We start from the raw sequence: 22,242 nt of genomic DNA on the forward strand, positions 1-22,242 counted from the left end.
ATTCCATAAAGTGATCAGTGGAATCATGAGGTTCCAATTCTCTGCAAGTTAATTAGTATCAGAGTTTGACATCCCTTTTCAGTTACTGGTGGATGTGTAGATGCTGGGGCTTTATCATCATCAATAAAAACCGCAGATTCAGGGCACCTGGGTGGCTCAGTCGTTAAACGTCTGCCTTCCACTCAGGTCATGATCCCAGGGTATTGGGATCGAGCTCTGCATCAGGCTCCCTGCTCAGAGGGAAGCCTGCTTCTCCATCTCCCGCTCCCCCTGCTTGTGTTCCCTCTCTCTGTGAGTCTCTCTCTGCCAAATAAATAAATAAAATCTGTAAAACAAAACAAAACAACCCCCCCCAACAGATTCACATACTGATGTCATTTCAGCAAGAATGTCATTCCAGCAATGGATCATTGGATGCATTAGAAACTTATTTAAGACCATGGACAGGTAAGAACCTGCTGGCACAGTGAAGAATCTTTTTGTCAATATTTATGCCTTTTTTCTCTTCAGTAGTGTAGAAAGAGAAAGGGTTGATCAATATTCACTAGGTGATTAACCTCAAGTTACCATAGGGTTCCTTACATACATACACACAAATGTTGAGAAGGAGGAACAGCAACGGACACTCTCACGCTTCCATGAGAGACTAACGTCTTTTTGGAGAAGTACTGAGTAACATGTTAACAATTTCAAAAAGATTCATACAGCTTAACTGGTGATTCCTCTTTCAAGGACACCCCATTAGAAGTTACTGGGATCTGAAGCAATGAATGTTCACACTCGAAAATGTTCGCTCACCTCGGTATTATGTGCCATGGTAGAAACCAGAAAGAGTCCAGGAACTATGGAACTGGAAGACAGACTACAGCACAGCCTTTGCAAAGGAAGCCACTCTTGTGATCACCACACAATAAAGAGCAAGACACAAGAGTGTGTACACCCCACGCCTTGAAAAAAGTGGAGAAAACACAACAGGTGCTCACGGCTAATGGAATGAAGAGAACCCTGTCTGGTTCTGTGTTTTTCCTGACATGCAGGCATGAGGGTGTGTGCCACTGTGGCTACTGCCACATTCTGTCATTGTTAAAAGTAGAGGAATTATCAGATCAAAAGGCTAGGGGCACCTGGGTGGCTCAATCAATGCAGCATCTGCCTTTGGCTCAGGTCATGATGCCAGGGTCCTGGGATCGAGTCCTTCATCAGGCTCCCTGCTCAGTGCGGAGCCTGCTTCTCCCTCTCCCTCTGCCTGCTGCTCCCCCTGCTGGGCTCTCTCATTCTCTCTACAAATGGATAAATAAAATCTTCAAAAAAAAAAAAAAAAAAAAAAAAAAAAGATCAAAAGGCTAATCTTACAAGCCAAAAAAAGGGGTTCCTAACTCCAACTCAGGAGCATAACCTACTGATTTTGTATTTCCCTTGAACGTAAGGTAAAACTGAGTTGTGTGAAAGTCGAACGAGTGCTTGAAAATGGTGTCATCCTGGCAGACATCCCTCACTTGTATTTGACAACATGTTATCTGTCCAGTTCTGAATACTTTTCTTACCTCCTTATCAGTTCACTCATACAAACCACTGCACTGTTTTCATTAAACTGTTTTCTAATTTAAATTGTCTATTAAGAATATATTTGCAAGCTATTTTTCCTTTATTTTTAGGACTAATAGAAATAAAGAAAATTCATTAGATATATTTTAACCTAGATATCGGGGTAAGGGAGATACATAATTTTTATTTCCCCCCTGCCTGCCAAAATCATTAATTGTTTCTTACTCTATAAGTAAGCAATTTCACTCTGTTAAAACTGAAATACTGGAAGATATTTTTCCTGTTATCGATAAGATGGTTATATCCCAGAGTAACTACAGTAGCTGAGATCTACTAGTAGTGTAAATAAAATTATTTCTCTTAAAAAAACTAACACCACCTCTCACATGGGTCACACAGTCTACTTTAAGTTTCTCATTCATAATTCTTTCAGTGAAGCAGTCTTTCAATTCACTAAGCACAAATCCAACTTCTAGTGTGCTTAAAATCCACTTCAGATTTGGGGATAAAGCTGCATGAAAACACTGCATACTAAGTATATACCACGTATTTTGTAAACTGAAAGTTCTTCTTCATAGCCATGGTAATTACTAAGTGAGTAATACAAGGAAGGAAAAGAAAAAGAACAGAAAAAAGTACAAAGTTTGGACCAAAGGTGGGAATTAAATTATAGATTTCAATCTCATTGTTTTAGTTCACTAAGAATAGTTTCATTTATTTTTACTTTATACCTGTGTTTATAGGTATCAAGTTTTAACCACAGAACCTACGGTCTCTAAGAAAATCTCCTTTGCTGCGAAAATGAAGTATGTGTCTTTCTTCAGACGCTTTGTAAATAACTGTCCAATGTGCTATGAACCTAGTTGCCAAAATTTAACTCTACAAGATAAGGACTTAAAAAGTCTTGTCTTTCTGCTTTTCTCGGCAATGAGGAACATACCTTTTGGAGGAGTTTTTAGTAAGTGTGCATGAGCTCTGGATACCAAAGGCTTCAAATATAAGGATCCTGAGGAACCATTCTGAAATGCTGGTTTGGGAGGTTTTTCCTCATACTTGAGGACAGCGGCATTTCCAGCTGTAATAAGAAAGAGCACGTCTCATTTTACAGCGAAATACAGCATCAGTTGTCCACAATGTATTCCTTCCTTCACGAATCAACAAGTACTTACTAAGCATCTCCAATGTGCCAGCCGTTCCTGCAACTTGGAAATATGAAGACGGATAGTCTATAGCTCCTGTCCTCAGGGATGCAAGGGAAATGCTACATCCAAAGTGACCATACAAAAAAACCAAAACAACAGAAAACAAAAAAACAAAACAAAACTCCCTTCCCCCCCCCCCCCCCAAAAAACACACACAAAAAAACCAAATGACCATACATCCTGGCATAATCCAAGTTGATATATTTCATCCAGTTCAGCTTTCATCCCAAATAAAAGTTGGAAGATAAATTCCACGGCCATCCGTGCCATGTAATAAGCCTGCCCAATGTGTAGCTACGAAGAGCATCGATCCCCAGGAGGACAAGGCCGATGTGTCAATCATCTAGTAAGAATAAACGCAGGCAGGCAGCTGTGCTACTAATGTGAGAACAAGAACGTGCAAATGCCTTGGTAGCTCCAAGGCTGAGATCTGGTTCTCTCCTCCCCTGCTCCAGCTGGGAGAACTCCATCATCCTCCCTGGAACAGAGATGCCTAAGTCCCAAAGCAGAAACATAAAAGCAAATCCCACTTAAATCATGAAAACCACCTTTGACATGGCACGTCAATCTTTCCTCTCTACTCACATGGAAATCCTCTTGGAAAGAAAAGAAAACACAAGTGGTTTCCAGGTAAAAGAATGACTCAACAACTTTTGGAGAAACTATGGTGCTCGTCAACTTTGCTTAGGCTATGCTCTAAAATTCTGAGTCCATTACAGTTAACTAGGCCAACGGCACTGCCAAAGAAGTAGACCTACACCATCTCCCGGGAACATGTCAGGGTAAAAGTTAGTGGGAAAAATTAAGTGAACAAATACTACACTTAAGGTGTAATTGGCCCATGAACCCTGGAGAAGGCTCCTGCCATTTTGCTCGTCTCTGATTTTGCCTCTGGTTCTTCATCAGGATTCAAAAGACAAACTTAACACATCGATGGACAGTGAGACTTCAGAATAAAGAACAAGCTTTAAAAAATAATAGTGATCATTTACAACTGGTTGTAATTTCCTATCAGAACCACAGTCTGAAACCATGGAGAATCAGAGCAAAACCTGAAGTAGATGTCTTGCTTCTTATTTTTGCTTTTGCCCAGTAATGACCAACAAAACTAAGTATCAAAACAAATAAAACCGAAGTATCTTTCAGTTGCTTGAGGCAACTGTGTAGCCCACATTCATACAGATTTTTTCAAAATTGTGCATTTCTCTTGACTTTTATGGCTGGCTTCTCATTGGATTATAAAGGGAAACCAAATCTTCTACAGAATGGTTAAGATTTATATTTGTACTTGGTGCAGGGAAAAGGGCAGAGGACAAGGAAAGGAACAGGGCTTGTTTCCTGCACTCCGAACTCCAAATAAGAATGCATTTTCATATTATATTTTCATCTATTTTTGATCCATAATGAGAACCTGGGCAATAGTGTTCTTCTGCTATGGTATGATTAAGTGAGCTTTGTGTCTACTTTAGGAATGTAACACCATTACTATCATTTATTTCAGTGTTTCGGGCAGGGGGAATCTACGTTTTAAAATCTCAGTAGTGTTGGGCTGCCTGGGTGGCTCAGTTGTTAAGCAACTGCCTTTGGCTCAGGTCATGACCCCAGAGTCCCGGGATCAAGTCCCACATCCGGCTCCCAGGTCATGGGGAGTCTGCTTCTTCCTCTGACCTTCTCCCTCTGACCTTCTCTCCTCTCATTCTCTCGCTCTCTCTCAAATAAATAAAATCTTTAAAAAAATAATAAAAAATAAGGGGTGCCTGGGTGGCTCAGTGGGTTAAAGCCTCTGCCTTCAGCTCAGGTTATGATCCCAGAGTCCTGGGATTGAGCCCCGCATCGGGCTCTCTGCTCAGCAAGGAGCCTGCTTCCCTTCCTCTCTCTCTGCCTGTCTCTGCCTACTTGTGATCTCTGTCTGTCAAATAAATAAATAAAATAAAATAAAAATAAAAATAATAAATAATAAATAATAAAATCTCAGTAGTGTCAAAAACCTCAGAGTAAAGATTTGAAAAATAGTACCAGCATGTAAAGATCAAAACAAACAGTTTCAAACCTCATTAAGTGGTATTAAAACAAACAAACAAAAATCAGCAACAATACCTAAGGGGACCAAAAAAAAAAAAAAAGTCAGTATTTCCTTAAAACACCATTCTAAATTCACCATTCTCTATAATTAAATCATCTTTGAAAAAAATACACTGTCCAGAAGCTTAGCTCCTAAGGATTTTTAACATTACTGTTTCACTTTTCCTAAGAGATTACCATGTTATACAACACTCAAGAGCATAAACCCAGCACTTAGTCCTTTTCTCTCCATATCTAAGAAAAAAAGTGTCTGGGTGCCTCAGTTGGTTAAGTGGCTGCCTTCAGCTCAGGTCATGATCCCTGGACCCCTGGATAGAGCCCTATGGCAGGCTCCCTGCTCAGCGGGGAGCCTGCTTCTCCTCCCTCTGTGTTCCCCCTGCTTGTGCTTTTTCTGTCAAATAAATAAATGAAATCTTTAAAAAAAAAAATGCCTGGAAAGTTTTCTGGTCCTTTTTTCCCCCCATAAAAGTTAATCTTTTTATCCATGTCCCCTTGCTAACTGTATAAACCACTAGCATTTTTTTTTTTTTAAATCACCATAGACTAACTGAGCCAGAGGAGCAATCTATGAGGTGTGCTCCTTCACTACCTGGTTCCCAAGATTAATTTCCCTGCCACCAACCCAGACTGGATTTTTTACAAAATCCAGTGATGGTCAAATCATAGTTCTAAGCATCCAGTTATATTCTAATACTCAATGCATAATCATCAATTTCCTTATTACCAAAGCTGATACCTTTCTTTACCTCACATTAGAAGAGGGTGAGATTCTTTTTTTTTTTTTTAAAGATTTTATTTATTTATTTGACAGAGAGAAATCACAAGTAAGCAGAGAGGCAGGCAGAGAGAGAGGAGGAAGCAGGCTCCCTGCTGAGCAGAAAGCCCGATGTGGGGCTCGAACCCAGGACCTGGGATCATGACCTGAGCCGAAGGCAGCGGTTTAACCCACCGAGCCACCCAGGCGCCCCGAGGGTGAGATTCTATCTTATTTATAACTATGCTTTAAATTCAAAGACAGTAGTTTTTCACTCGGTTATACTATCCTAACTCCTAGAACAGTGTTTATAGATGTTACTGTTAAACCTGTAAAGACATGCGGTTATTCTCCCCTGATCTATGTCAAGGCACTCTACAATGAGCCATCTGTCCATTTCTCCTGTGCCCATATAACATTTCCCGTATGAGGTCAGATCAACAGAGTCTTCCCTCCCACTGAGAGGTTTCTGTCAATTTCCTAGGCTTCTTTCCAATTATCTTTCTCCAGAACCCAAAGACGTGGTCTTTCTGAAGGTGAAAATTACATGGAGTTAATGTAAATGACAGTACTGAAGACACCACTGCTATAAAAATCAAGATAACCTTTTTAAGGATGGGTGGGAAAGGACTTCACGGTCTTAACAGAAGCCAAATTTTGTAGCACGTTATCTTTTAGGTTTTCATATAAAATGGGTTTCAATTTGCATTTTCACCTTTGCTAAATTAAAATTCCGAAAGGAAGTCAATGATTTATTAAAGTCTTAACCATATATTCTAACAACTGGGATTTTAGCCTTCCTGAAACTTTTTTTTTTTAATTCATCAGTAGCAAATAAGTCACCTATTCAGGTACTGAGAAGTTGAACTGAGTTGAATATAGACCTAATATAAAATCGTATGATCGCAAATTCATTTGTACTTCTCATTTCTCAGCTTTAAAAACGAAGACCTTCAGTTTCCAAAGAACAGACTAAAGGGATTTTTCACTAAAGCACAAGACAAAATTCTCATGAGGCACAATACTCCTGTCCCTCTGCTCTCCATCACACCAGACCAGAGGTGTTGCCCTGGAAAACAACTGCCATTCTTATTTTTTAGGATTGGGAATCCACTTATCTTTTTTTTTTTTTTTAAGATTTTTATTTATTTATTTGACAGACAAAGATCACAAGTAGGCAGAGAGGCAGGCAGAGAGAGAGGAGGAAGCAGGCTCCCTGCCGAGCAGAGAGCCCGATGCGGGGCTCGATCCCAGGACCCCGGGATCCTGACCTGAGCCGAAGGCAGAGGCTTTAACCCACTGAGCCACCCAGGCGCCCCCCAACTGCCACTCTTTAGGCTCAGCATAAACACTGGACCCAGATCTATCATAAACTTCGTAACATGGGAGGATCAAATCCACATACAAGGATAAAAGTTTTGAGTTTGATCAGGTGCGATCACACACACACACACACACACACTCTCTCTCTCTCTCTCTCTCTCTCTCTGATCATTGACTGACACATTTCCCACCTCCACTCCTTCCCAGTTCACCAATGGTGGGGACAATCTATGCTGAACTACACACACTTTTATGACCAACAGTCACACATCTTTCAGTTCCCTAAATACTCTTTGTTGGTGCGTTGCTTTCTAGTAAACCCCACTTGAAGGATGTCCTTCTCTATAAGGCAGGATATCCTGAAACTATTTATCCTGCTCATTTCAGTCCCTACCATGGCAGCTGATTGGGTATCCTGATGGTATCTAAATTTTCCATTATCCAGAGATATTATATCCAAACGAGAAACTCTTTGGTGACCAAAGTTCCAATATAATAACTACCATAATTTCAAGTGGTAGAACCGAATCTATGATCTCTGAGTTCTGGTCTTGACTTGGCCACTGCATAGCTATGAACCCCTTCATCTCTCTATGTATAATGAGGGGGTTTGAAAATCAAGTTTGGAAATGGTACATATGCTTTCGCAGGGCCCTCACTAAACAAATATGGTACTCAGGTACCAAATACGGTGAGATATAGAAAATATATATTGGGTCTCTGCCCCCAGTTCCTAACACAGATCTCCTGAAATTCTAATTTCTTTGGTGACAGGAGTATCTTTTGTTCTAAAAAGGTGATTCTGGGTGGGTTCCCAGATGCGAGATGGTCACTGGAAAGACCAAGCCATGGTTAGAATCTTGGAATTTTCAACTATACCCTCCATTTTCTTAAGAAGGGAAAATGGCTAAAAATTAACTTAAGGATCCATCATGCCCTTTTATGGAAGCCTCCATAAAAATCTCCAACTGTGGAGACGGGAGAGCTTCTGAGTTGGTGCACACCTGCAGAGGGGATGCACCCTCTTCACCTTTCCTGCATACCTTGCCCTATGCATCAGTTCTATCTAGATGGTCCTCCGTATCCTCGGTTAAACCCTTTTATAAGAACCGGGCATTTATTAGTAAGTAAAGTAAATGTTTACTTCAGTTTTGTGTGCTGCTCTAGCAAATTCATCATACCCAAGATAGGAGTTGTTGGAATCGCCCATGGAAGGCTCGTTGTGAGAAGTACAGTTGACAACCTTGACTTGTGACTGGCATCTGAAGGAGGTGGGGGCCAGTCCTGCAGGAGTGACCCCTTAACCTGTGGGATCTGCTGCCAGCCCTAGTAGACAGTATCAGGATTGAAGACCACCCAGCTGGTGTCCCAAGGAATTGCTTCCTGGGGCAGAAACTGCCACACGTCTGGTGACCAGAGCAAAGTGTTGTGAGTGGGCTAGCAGTGTGAAAGTCAAGGAGACACAGAACGAAGGGACTGGCTTTTCCTGATATAGGAGGGAAGAACTGTAGGCTTTCCTATTATAGACCCACTGAAGCCACAACATCCTCAAAATTCTCCTCAGCACAGTCTACAAGGTCCATGATCCCTGAGCGACAATACGTGATATCCCACATGCGGTCACCCAGGTCCCAGCAGCTGTAATAACAATTTAAAACTGCCCCTATTCTGTTGTGATCCTTGGTTCTAGTAGCCTCGATTATGTCAGAATAACAGATTCTTGGAATCCTTAGTTTCATTTCCCCATGGTTCAAGTATGACTCAAATGAAAAAGAGTAAGAGAGATAATGGAGTCTGAAGAGAATATGAAGAGATTCTCAGAGAAGCCTAGGCAGAAGAAATTATTTTCTTATTACAGAAGGGCTTCTCATTGTTTCAGACGTATTTGCAAACTAACATTTCATACTACATTCTGGCATCTAACAGTTATTTTTTGTTATTGTTTATTGAGTTATGTACACACACAGAGCCAACATTCTGCTTATTTCTGGAATTTTTTTTGTCAGTCTGTGTAACGCTACCCACTGAGCCAGATCATGTGCCCACCTGGCTTGAAGTCAAGTCACTACTGAAGTCTACACTCCAAATTCCAAAAGCAGAGTTACTCAACAGTGTACGAACAAGAATGTCTCTCTATATCCCAGAAAACCATTGCAAAAATGAAAACAAAATTAATGCCAGTCTAGATAACAGTATTTTCTTATTTAGTCATCTATTTGGATATGCGTAAGTATTAAGCACATGATACAGGGCTAGAGTATGTCCACTGCCTCTCGTCCCCTTCCTCACCTATGGCAGACATCACTAGTCAAACACAAACTTTCCCTCTGAACCTGGAAGCAGCCTGAAAACCATTCAACAATCCACTCTGACCACCAACTGACCAGTGGAGGCAGGTGAGACAATACTCACTTGCCATCAGCCTACAGGTAAGTAAGAGGAATCCTTCTACCAGCCTGATCACTTCAACAATCCGAACACCCACCTTCCAGACTCTTCGACACCATCTTTTTGAAGTGAAGGAAATCGAAGTGGTGAGAAAGATTTTTGCTACAAGGATTTTTAGGGTGACAGTACTGCCCTCCTGTTCTTCAGGTGAGGATTCCGAGGCTGAGAGAGTGGAAAATCATCCTCCTTCCCATGAGCTGGAAGGAACACTGGGATGAGTCTGAGGTGAACGCCCTTTTCTATGTATGACACCGGCTGAGCCAGGGCTGGCCATGAAGGCAAAGGCAAAGAATACTCCATTTCTGTAGCTACCCTCTGATTCTCCTAAATTCCAGAAGAGTACAAACTGTTGGTGTGCACCTCCTACATTTCCCCTTTCACCATCTGTCTCTAAAAACAAACAAACATTTGTGTGTGTGTGTGGCTAACTGGGAAGAAGAAAGCCTTGGATTTCACATTTGGTAAGGGGGCAAAATTATACACTCACTAAAGGCTTCCTTCTCACACATACACAATGGCCCTCAAACCTTCAACTCTATTCAAGACCTACAATACCGATTTTTATATAATGATCTTAAAAATTGGACTTTAGGGGAGTCTGGGAGAATTTAAGAATGTTTAAACTCTAAATATGAATGCATCTGACCTAGAAGCTACTATGTAATGTTTTAGGCTAATATCCAAAAGAAAATCACTATCTTAACTTCTAAATTTTCTACGCATACAAGAATACACACTAAGAACCTGCTAAAACCTCCAAACAAGAAAAATGTATTGTCTTATATTTCTTAATTTAGTCATTGGTCTTTTAACTCAGTAACGTTATTTCTATAGGATTCCAAAGTACCAAGAACCAGCTGCTAATTTTACAACAGCACTATGGACCTCAAAAGTTCTTAAATGATGCCACTAACAGTATCACATCACAAAGAAATGAGCAGCAAAGCGAGAACACATTCTTGAAAGGGGTTTAGATACTTAACTCAGTCTGAATCAAAACGGTGATCAAAGGATTATTTTCTCACATGACCCGTCATTATCAGAAATAGGAAAAAAAAATCAGTTCAAAATGATTTTTTCATGTTTTAAGGTAATCTTTCAAAGTTACACATCTTTAATTTATTTGAATATAATGAGCAGAATAATCAAAGAAGCGATATTTTAATTCTAGGAAAATAATTTTCTATCCTCATACACGTATGAGCTACATACACAAAACTATAGCCTATTGAAGGAGAAAGGAGACCAAATAGTCTTTAGTAATAAGGTAATTTCATGTACTCAGCACCTCGACAATGCTACTGAATTATATTAAGCCTGAAAACACAGAAAACACAGAACAAATCTGATTCTATTCAGAACCATTCACAACTTAAACATAAACGCGCCAATATTACAATCAACAAATTACGAATTACCAAAATAACAATCAAGAGGTACTAAATCAATTTATTGAGTAAAATTAAGCATGCTTACAAAGAAAAGAATCAAACCAGAAATCGTCGACCTACTTCTTTTCCCAGTAAGCGTGGCTAACAAAGGAACTATACAAAGGCTGTAGGATCCCAGGACCAGCAGTGTCAATAAGGTAGCATCATAGTGCTTCTCTGAACCAGCCGGTGGGGTGAGTGTAGAATTGATAAATATTTTTGAAGAAATATCCGTCTCTGTACAACTGCGAAATCCTCCTGGTACAGTCATTTAAAAAGATCCAAGCAATCTTAAGCAGGAAAAACTGCAGCCATGTTCACTCTCCTATCCCTCCTGCTTGCTCTTTAGTGAGTTAGAATGGAGGTGGGGGGGGGAAATCTGTAAGCTCCAAGGCACTACACAAAACAGATTAAACCCCCTAGCAAATCAAACTAAGAAAAGACTCATTGATTTAAATGCTTAATCTGCAACAGGGACACCAGCGCTAGACAGGCTCTGTGGGTGTACGGTAAACTCCTTTGTTACAGGACAAAAAGGAACGGACAAAAGCATTTTACAACCTCCTTAGGAGTCTGACCCAGTCCTGAAACAGTGGCCAAGTCAACATGGCTGGCAACAGAAAAGGCTGGAGAGCGGCTCTCCAGAACGTGCCTGCTTCCAGGGGTCACACGTTCCGTTGCTACCCGGCTTTCTGAGAGCCCGCTGGTGATTCTGCTTTGTCGGTTTGTTTTTAAAATTCACACCAACAGAGTAAGCTGCAAGGGAAATAACCTTAATACACGGGTGAATTCCCTTTTCCAACTCAGAGAGCATTCCTGGCTCCATGCAAACCTTTCCTATTTATCCACAACTCCAAAAGTGAAACAATACGTGGATAATAAGCCTTTTTAGTTTTAAGTAGCACATTTTAATAGTCCTGGAGTTCCAGGACACAGCTACTCACTATCACAGGAGACAACCTACCGCTGCTAAGGGACCTCGCGGAATGTGCTCATTAATTCAGCCACTAGTTCAATGCCTTCTCCTCCACACATTCACATTCTCTATTCTGTCCCATGCTGCTGAGTGCCCTTGGGCCAGCAACAACCTCTCTGAGCCTCACTCCTTCACCTCATATATACAATCAAGGCAGTGGCAGAAGTTATTTGAGAAAGAAAAAAAAAAGAAAGAAAGAAGGAATGTCTGGCAACTTATAACAGCGCTCCTGAGTGAAAAGGCCCCTGCCCCAAAAGGTTCAATAACTAGGACCCCACTTTGTCCTTGTTCCCACACAAGAAACTAATTGATCCCTCCTTAAAGCAGAGAGAACTGCCTTCCTCTCCATCTCGTGCTTAATAATCTTATTTCATCTGATATTCCAGTTACCCAGGTAAATATTTTCTGCAACTACCTTTTAGATAAGGACCATTTCTTTTATATTCCATATTCCTCTCAGCATCTATCATGGTGCCTATACACAGTAGACACTCCACAGCTGTTCAAATTAATAAATCTGTTAATTATCATGTGAGGGAATTTAGAAAAGAAATAAATAAATATTAGGACCAAATATACCTTGCGAATGAAAAAGATAGCTCAATGAATTCACCCATTTTATATACAGAAAACAGAATTTACCCTAACCAAAAACTTTAGAAATATTGAGTTTAAACTACTTAAAATTAGGCTTGAAGTTATACTAGTCAAATTCCCCTGACTCTAGCATCCAAATACAAGATTATAAAAAATACAGTCTTTTACAAAGCAAATCACTCCGAAGTTCTTCGTGCTTCCCTTCCTAAAACAAACCAAAACCCACCATTGTTTCAAATGATAAACTTTAGAATTCTCCATGCAACAAAATACTGGGTACCCTCAACACATAAATATTTCAGTATTTCACAGCATGTTCATCAAAAGAGAACATCATTTGAAGAATTTGCTTTTCTTGCCAAACTTTTTGAGAAAGTCCATGGGAGAAGCAGCATTCCTATTTTCCCCTAAATCACAAAAATCAAAATTCTAACAATTATTTGAGCACATTACTTCTCTTATAACTATGGCTGCGACGATCCCAGAAGTTTGACAGAAGACCAACTTACAATTATTGCTGTAAGTGCTCAGATCACTGTGGGTGCTGGTAAGAGAGGAGGTGCTTCCTGTCCTCCTCAGTGCAGAACTTTTCAAAGATGCTTTGGATTTAGGAAGTGGTCTAGGCAAATTCACCCGAGACGGCTGTGCATTTTTCAAGGATGTAGGTTTTCCTTGGGATTAAAGAAAAGAAAAAAAAAAGTTTCTACTTCATTTTGAAAGGTTTAAGCTTATAAACTTCATTTCCTGCACTAACTACTGAGTCAAAACACAAACTGAATATTCAGCATCATGCAATTTTTAGATAGATGTGGTTTTTTTTTAATTTTTGATGACTTGGAGGCAGAAGAGCAGAGGTGATGATGAGAGTATCAGGACATGGAAGGGTAGCTGTGACCCTGTAAGCTGGAGTAATTAGCTCAGGTCTTGTGTGACAAGAGATCAAAAAAGCCACGTGACACAGAGGTTTCTGGAAAAGTTAAAATCAAAGCTCTGACTTCCACTCATACTGTTGATTAAAAAACAAACTAGTCCACTCATACACTAGGCTACCATATTAAAAAATAGATAACTTAAAAACCAAAATAAGAAAAATTCAATTAAATTCATTTTTAAAAATTCATTTTAAAAAATGCCTAACGCCTACCACTAGGTGGCGCTGAATTTTTTTTTTTTTTTTTTTTAAATCTCCTCTTCATCTTGACTCCAATTTGCCAAACTTAAATTGTCTTCACTCAAACTTCTTTTTCTTGCAGCGTAAGTGTTTCCACTTAGCAATGAACTATGTATGCTTCATGCTCTCTGGCACATTTGAAATCATACAATCCCGATGCTCACTCCTGCTACCTGATTATGGACATTTCCCAAGTTCAATCCTTAAAATTTTCTTCACACCCATCTCTCTTGCAGAATCTTCATTTATTTCACTCTAACCCTTGCCCATCTGGATGAATCCCAAATTCTCCCTTGCAGCCTTATCCTTTTTCTGAATACCAATGCCACTCCCATTTTAAATTCTTTGTTGAATGTTTCAATTTCGACACTTCCATACCCTCCTCCCTTATGCTAATTATAAATCCATTTTTTCTTTTCCAAAACATTGGAATTGTCTTTCCTTCCCCACATCCCCATATAATCTAACATGAAGACTCTCAGTGCTAAGGGTAGTACACCACTGAAAAGTAGGAAGAGCTGAAAAGGAACTTACATGAAAACGATGGTGTCCTATATTCCTAATGGCCCCTTAAGTGAGTGAAGTGATATTTCTGGAAAGCAAGGCTCAAGGCTTTGTAGGAGTTCAGTGATTTTGCTCATAAAATTTTCATAAGAATAAGGAGGTTAAACTCCTTAGATCTGGCACTGAAAGTCATCCACTTTAAAGTTCTACCCATCTCCAGCTTTATCTTTGTACTTGTTAACTGTAAACATCAAACTTCTGGTTATGTTTACTACCAAAAGAAGAGTTTATTTAGGAATAGCAGAGAATAATAGCAAGCGATGGCAAAGCTATATGCAAATACGTCCAACAGAGGCGAGGACGGCGGGGAGCTGGGAAGGCTGATACAAATAAAAGCCCACCCGAGAAACTGGGCGCTAAAAGGACAGTGGCTTCTCATTGGCGGCGCTGTGACGGCGTCTGATTGGCTGGATTGTTGTGGGGGGCGGGGAGAAGGAAGCGTTCCTTCCGCCCGCTGGGTTCATCACGCAGTATCTGCTCGCAAGTTAATGTTTTCGTTGGCACCGTTCCTGGCAGAGCGGTGGTAGGGCAGGAGAGCTCCCCCTGCACAACCTTCCAGTTTCATTTTGGTGAGGTTTCCCATTGCTCATTTCACAGGCTGTTCTTTTACGCTGGTGTGTGTTCTGCTCCAATCAAGCTAGTTTCCTCTCTCACACCAAGAAGTACTATGCTAATTCATGAGGCACATTGCTTCTTTTCAAAGAGGTCTTCTTCCGCTCAATCCAAATCCTACAAATCCTCATTCATCCCCTTATATTTTGCCTCAACAACTATATTAGACTCGTAAAGGGCTGTCCTTCCACCCTTTCCAAGTCCATCACGTTGATCTTCTGAACATGAAAAAAAAAAAAAAAGGTTATGACCCAGTCTAAAATTTGTGATTCCCGATCTATAGGATGATCTTATTTTTAATCCCTTTAATATTTAATTTTAAAGCTGTAAATGACAGTCCTAGGATTGATTCCGATCAACCTCTTCTCCATTATGCTTTGCCATGCTCTCATCCCTACACATACATACACACACACACTCACACACACACATATATACACACCTTATTTTTATTTTTCCAGGCCTTTTTACTCTACTCTTCTGCTTATGTTCATCTTTGTGAATGAACTAGCCTCCTTTCCATCTAATCCCCTATCTTGCCTGGTGAATACAAAGCGACAGTTGTTTCAAATCCTTGCCACTCATCTGTAGCCCCTACGCTAGATCTACTGAATCACAACCTCCATTTTAACAAAATCTCCTGGTGATCTGAATACACCCAAGCATGAGAAGCACTGTTGAGAATCAGAACTTCTTTGTAAAACCAATCCTGCCAGGGCACCTTCCCTGTGTGCCATGGGCCACGCCTCCCTTTACCACATCCACACCTGCTTTCACAATAACATCTGTTTCAGTTGGGCTCTCGGACTACTCTCTAAGGTTCCTGAGAACAAGAAGACCTGATTCCATTCTGTCCCTCAGGACTTAGCCAAGGGATGGCATGAAGTGAGATTTAATAAATATTTGTGGAATGAATTTTTATTGTAAGTCCACGAGGAAGGTTCAGGAAATAAAGAGAGGTTAGGGGGAATGGACAAACTTTCAGCTGTAAGAAGAATAAGGTCTGGGGAACTAATGTAAAATGGTGACTGTAGTTGATAAGACTAGTATATCATTGGAATTTGCTAAGAGTTGGACTTAAATATCCTCAACAAAAAAGAAAAGAGAAATCTGTGAGGTGAGGGATATGTTAATGAACTCCGTAACGAAAATCATTCTATAACATGTATCATCAAATCACCACTTTAAATGTCTTTACACTTTGAATGTCATATTAGACCTCAATGAAATTGGGGAAAAAGTAAATGCAGAATTATACAGATGATAGTAATAGCTATTAAAACTTTTTTTCACAGGCCAGGAGTAAATAAATTTCGATAATGCCTTCTCTCATCTACACTGAAGCATTCAACACTTAATTTTTACAAGCTTATTTGTCCTTTGTTAATATTAATGGGACTCTTCAAATAGTCTATTAACTAGATAAAAGGAGACATTTTTCTTTATAGTCCTTATAGTAATTAGCAAGTAATAGATAATCAAATATTCACTTGATTTTTAGACTTATATTTAACTACCAGTTTTCCTTGTTTTTGGAGGTACAGAAAAAACTGATCTTTTAGAATATACAGTTACTAAATTATGGCCCCTTGACAGCAAAAACATGGAAGTCTTCATCATCATCGGAAACAATGAGCAAGGTTGAGCAAGTAACAGAGGAATCTTTCTGGGCCATAGCTAAGGTAGTCAAAGCTAAACAAGTTTGGAAACTCAAATTGTTTTTCAGAAAGTGATGTTTCATAGCATTGTCTCTGACAGCATCATGGGTTTACAGACATTTCTCAGTGTGCCTCAGAATTGCTACAGACCTGTAGCCTCTCTGATTCTAACATGAGGCCGCACACCAGAAGCAAGGTTGCCCTGCCAGCCTGTGATTGCTATGACCGGTCCTACCCCATTCCCAAGGCTCACTGTCCCTCCCACCTAATGGCAACTGGCAGTCCTAGCAAAAGTCTTCCCTATTCAACCATTAGTCTGACTCCTGGGCATTGAGGGCCCAGAACAAAGCCTGCTGCACCACAGAATTGTTCCTCTGAAACCCAGGATAATCCTAACAGAGCATAGATAAGAGAGTTACTTGGGTGGTAAAATGGCTTCCTCCAGTCACATACCTCAGCAGTGCCAGAGATGCCAGGAAGGCAGGCAACCTACCACCAGCCCAGCATTCCCTCTCTGGGGCTGCAGAGTAGAAGCATCAGGTGAAGGAAAGGAGAATCAGGCTGGAGCCCACCTGAGCTCCTCTTTCTAGAAGGGGGCTACCAAGGTGTTTCACTGTTTCACCAACAGTCCTCATGTTTAACTGAAGAGCAAAGTTGACCTCAAGTACCCATAATTGGGACTTCATACAAAGAAGCAGTAAAACATACACATCATAACCAATATGAAAAGTAAGACATAGCAACACTGGGTTGAGAGACTGAGTAACCTGAGAACCAGATTCTTAAACAAGGAAATCCTTACAGGACCACATTCGCTTCATAGCATTTAAATGATCCCAGATGTAAACCATCAAGATTGAAGACCTACCTGAAGACACATTACTCGCCTCAGTGGTTTATTTTAAGCTTATGCTGTTAGCATAATCTTACAGAGAGACAAAGGCTTTGTTTTGACCCTGTAATTATTACCATCTTTTGTCTAGGGAAGACATGGAAGGACTAGCATTTGCACTTAGCCTTAGATAGTAACACAGAGTCTACTGAGTTTGAAGTATGGCCTCATGAACAAGCAAGGTACTCAGATACCCACCTTGGAAAATTCGGTCGAATGTTCTACACTTAACAAAAGAGTATCAATAAGGAATGCCTTGTAAAACTAAAAATCTAATAAAATGATTATGTGGAAAAAAGATATTAATATTACCCCGCTTTTTAAGCTCAGACTTACCTACATATTGAAAAATTCCAGGAGATATACCAGAAGTTTATGAGGCTGTTATGAAATACAACACGGGGGACTTAGAGGAAAAATAAGGGGAAAAGGCAGAAATGGATAATTTTTCTTCCCACCTTTCATAAGCTTTTTTCTCTTCACACTTTATAATAAGCATATTTTATCATAAAAGCTAACATAAAACATTAAAACACTAATAGATATTATTAAAATCAGTGGAGTCAAGTATTTAATCAGATAAAGATGTTCAAAACAGATACAGAAACCAAGAAAGGATAAACTGGATCAACAATTAAGGTAAGTAGATTCTAATCATTTTTATTCCTGTGCCTCTGTAAACATGAGGTATTCTTCAGTCCTTTTAATTTTACTAAGAAAAAAAACAACACAGAAATCAACGGGTTAAGTGATGCTTTTATACGGTTATAATGAAAAGGGTCCCTCTGCTACCAGAAAGTTCTTCATGAGACCATAATGGTGTGTTCCTAGGACTGGAAATTAAAGTTGAAGGATGAACTCCTAAAGGGTATGCCTTTGTTCTGACAATTATGTTAAAGGATTCACTGTCCAGGGGAAAGCTCCCCAGGCATTCACAGGTAGGTAGCGCCCTCTCTCAGCTCCAGCCTGGTCTGCTCCACTGTTAAAGGACAGGCTGGGAGAGGAGGGAAGTCCCACCAGCTTGCAAAAGGCCTTCAAAGTAATGAGAGCAGTTTCCCAGGCCACAGAAACATCTGCTGGTCAAAGCAAGTTCCTCTCTCTGAACTCTTAATCAGACCAGGAGAAATTCAGCCTTAATATGTTTTTCATGAGATTTTTCCCACATTGAACAAAATGAGCTGTTCTTTACATTGGATGAAATTAAAGCATTCTGAAGAAGTGTTAAGGAGCGGACAAAAAAAAAACCCAAAAAACAAAACAAAACAAAAAACCCAAAACCACAGAACAAACAACAACCTCCCTCCCCACAAAACCTTAGCTACTATTTTACCTATATTTGAAGATACAGATCTTAATAAAAATCTAGACAATGGATTCCCAGGACGGGTGATGTTGCACAAGTATTTACTTGCCTACATAGGAAAGGTAACTGCAAAGTAAGGTAATTGCAAAGCACAAATGTATAGGGTGCTAGAAACACCCGACATTTTGTATAGAAATCGCTCCCAAATGTTTTCAGTAATAATTATGAAAATACTAGAGAATCCATAGGAGCTCATTAAATTCTTAAAGATTTTATTTATTTATTTGACAGAGATCACAAGTAGGCAGAGAGAGAGGAGGAAGCAGACTCCCCGCCGAGCAGAGGGCCCAATGCAGGGCTTGATCCCAGGACCCCGGGATCATGACCTGAGCGGAAGGCAGAGGCTCTAACCCACTGAGCCACCCAGGCGCCCCTCATTAAAATGTTTTTAATAGGACTGTGGTTTGTGTGGCTTACTAGGTGTGCAGGCATCACGGGGAAGGAAAAGAATGATGAGACTGGAGAGGTAGATAGTTTACCGTTCAGGATGGCATGAAATGCCAGGCTAAGAACTTCAGCCCTTAACTGCAGCTTTCTTGGCTTTTGCTCCAGGGTTTGTTCCGGGGGGAGGGGGGGTAGTGTGCATAACTGACCAAAGGCCAGCAGGGAAGAGTCTGAAATGGAGTTTGAAATCGGAGAGAAGCTTAGGAGGCAAGTGTACTTGCCAGGACTAGAGGCCGTGGCGATTTTCACTGGACAAGGACGCCAATCTGGAATACAGACACTACGTATTAATATATATAGCTTAAAACATAAGTTATTGTATTTTATAAGATATAATAAGTATCAATAAGGCAGGGCCCTCAACTAGTCAGGAAGAGAAAATGCCAAGCAGGCATAGTTAAAACACAAAGCATGAGAATATGTTTTCAGCTATAATTACAACTTGGGTTCTTTTAGCACAACTCTGTAGAGAAAGTGACCTTTATGTTAATTATCTACAGTAGCTGGGAATTAATGTAAGTCTACCCAAAGGGATAAAAAAAAAATTAATGATAAGTTATGGGAGAAATAAATTATACTCAAAACTGTGGCTTCAGATTCGTTTTTACTCAACACAAAAGGACCAACTTTTCTCATTAATCTTAATGAAGATGTTAGAAAATTTCACTTTGGTATATAGTGTTATTGTCTAAAAACTGTAAATAAATCTCAAAGCTGCTTACAAAATCAATACTGTAAAAAAAATCAACAGCTTTTTGATGTAGCAGGAAAAATAGAAAAAAGATCCTTTAGCAATAAAAAGTAAATGCACATGGAGACATGTATATGCACATACTAGCTCTATAAATAATCAAAAAGTGCTGATATTATGGAAAAATTTTAATGAGGAACATAAAAGATTTGAATAAGTAAATATACATGTTAGTTCTTCCCTGAATTATACATTAATTGAATGGTATTCCCATCTAAATCCACATGTGATTATTTTAAAGGACAACTTGGGACAACTTTCAAAAAACCTGTTTAAATTAGCTTAGAATAAATAATAATAGCCAAAAATTTTGGAGCATAAACATGAGATGCCTACAGCTGAAGAACAGAAAGCTTTGATTTTTAAAAAAAAAATGGGCAAAGTACTTGAATGGGCCTTTCTCCAAAGAAAATACATAATGGCCAACAACACAGAAAAGCTGTTCAGCATCATTAGTCATTAGGGAAATGCAGATCGACACTACAGTAAGATACAACATTAGAACTGGCTATTAGAATGCCTATTATAGAAACAAAACAGAAAATAACAGTGTTGGTTAGGACGTGACCAACTTGGAACCCTGCACGTTGCTGGTACAAAGTAAAATGGCGTAGTTACTATGAATGATGGTATGGCTGTTTCCCCCCAAAAGAAAAAGAGACAGCCTAGCATAAAATCCACTAATTCCACTTCTGGGTATGTATCCAAAATAAATGAAAGGAGGATCTTTGTACACCCATGTCCATAATGGTATTTGTACACCTATGTCCATAATGCTATTCATAATAACCAAAAGGTAGAAGCAACCCAAGTTGACCATTGATGGATGAATGGATAAATAAAGTGTGTCACCTATGTACTATGAAATATTATTCCATCTCAGGAAGGAAAGAAATTCTGACGCATGATATAACATGGATAAACTTGAAGATATTCCATAAGCCACTGATGAAAGGACAAATACTGAATGATTCTTCTTATGTGAGGTAACCAGAGTAGTGAGATTCAGAGACAGACAGTAGAACGGTGGTTGCCAGGGGCAGGGGAGATGGAGAGTGGGGAGTTAGTGTTTAATGGGTCAAGACATTCAGATGGGGAAGATAAAAAGTTCTGGAGATGGGATGATGGTGACTCTTACACAACAAATGGAATCTGTTTCACACCAATGAACCACACACTTAAAAAATGGTTAAGAGGGGCACCTGGGTGGCTCAGTGGGTTAAAGCCTCTGCCTTCGGCTCAGGTCATGATCCCGGTGTCCTGGGATCGAGCCCCACATCGGGCTCTCTGCTCTGCGGGGAGCCTACTTCCACCTCTCTCTATCTGTCTGCCTCTCTGCCTCCTTGTGATCTCTGTCTGTCAAATAAATAAATAAATAAATCTAAAAAAAAAAAAAATGGTTAAGATTGGGGGTCACCTGGGTGGCTCAGTGGGTTAAAGCCTCTGCTTTCGGCTCAGGTCATGGTCTCAGGGTCCTGGGATCGAGCCCCAAGTCGGGCTCTCTGCTCAGCGGGGAGCCTGCTTCTGCCCTCTCTCTCTGCCTGCCTCTCTGCCTGCTTGTGACCTCTGTCAAATAAATGAATAAAATCTTTATTAAAATGGTTAAGATGGTAAATTTTATATAACATTTATCACAATAAAGAAGTTCAGTAAGAAGGAAGTTGTGTTATTAGTTATTATAGGATATTACAAAATAAACATAGTCCGTTATGGGCATAAAACTATATTAACAGATTAATAGACTGGTATATAAATCCCAGAAATATAAAAATTTAGAATAGGAAAAGGAAGATTTTTTTTCAGATAAGACATTTATTTGTGGTATTACAATAACTGAATTTAAAGAAATAAAATTTGAGAACCAGTATGTATGATACAGTGATTAAAAGTGGACAATCCAGGGGCGCCTGGGTGGCTCAGGTTAAAGCCTCTGCCTTCGGCTCAGGTCATGATCTCAGGGTCCTGGGATCGAGCCCCACATCGGACTCCCTGCTTAGTGGGGAGCCTGTTTCCCACCCAAACCTCTGCCTGCCTCTCTGTCAAATAAATAAATCTTTAGAAAAGTGGACAATCCAGAGCCAGACTGCCTAGGTTTTAAACCCAGTTCCAGCAAACACTGCCTGCACACAGTTTACTTAGCCTCTCTATGCCTGTAGGTCTCACAAGAAACAATAAAATTTATTAATTTTATTTATTTAATATAATTTATTAAGATTTATCTCCCTAGCCCTTTAAAATTTAGGAGTATTCCAGATTATTTTGGAGTAGTCTAGGGAGTTCCCCAGTGGTGCCCTTCATCTGTTCTCTTCTGCACATTCTCTTGGTGGCCTTATCTAGTCTAGTGGCTTTAAATAGGATCTAAATATTGATGAATCCCAAATTATATCCATAGACCAGACTTCTCTGCACCTTAGACCTGTATATCCTACT

At 39.8% G+C, this 22,242-nt stretch overlaps 1 protein-coding gene across 4 annotated transcripts in view; it reads right to left on the reverse strand.

The window, feature by feature from the left end:
- MTUS1 (microtubule associated scaffold protein 1) overlaps positions 1-22,242 on the reverse strand; it is a 168,305-nt gene that overhangs the window by 71,819 nt on the left and 74,244 nt on the right. For 3 of the 4 annotated variants that reach the window (XM_047716237.1, XM_047716244.1, XM_047716226.1), the window contains exons 4-5: positions 12,867-13,028; positions 2,486-2,620 (exon numbers count right to left, since the gene is read on the reverse strand). In XM_047716237.1, the coding sequence (XP_047572193.1) occupies positions 2,486-2,620; positions 12,867-13,028 (297 nt within the window). The remainder of the gene's footprint in view (positions 1-2,485; positions 2,621-12,866; positions 13,029-22,242) is intronic. The other variant, XM_047716250.1, reaches the window with a different exon arrangement.

The sequence above is a fragment of the Lutra lutra genome, chromosome 2 (assembly GCF_902655055.1).
Source record: "Lutra lutra chromosome 2, mLutLut1.2, whole genome shotgun sequence".
In the NCBI taxonomy this organism is placed as follows: domain Eukaryota; kingdom Metazoa; phylum Chordata; class Mammalia; order Carnivora; family Mustelidae; genus Lutra; species Lutra lutra.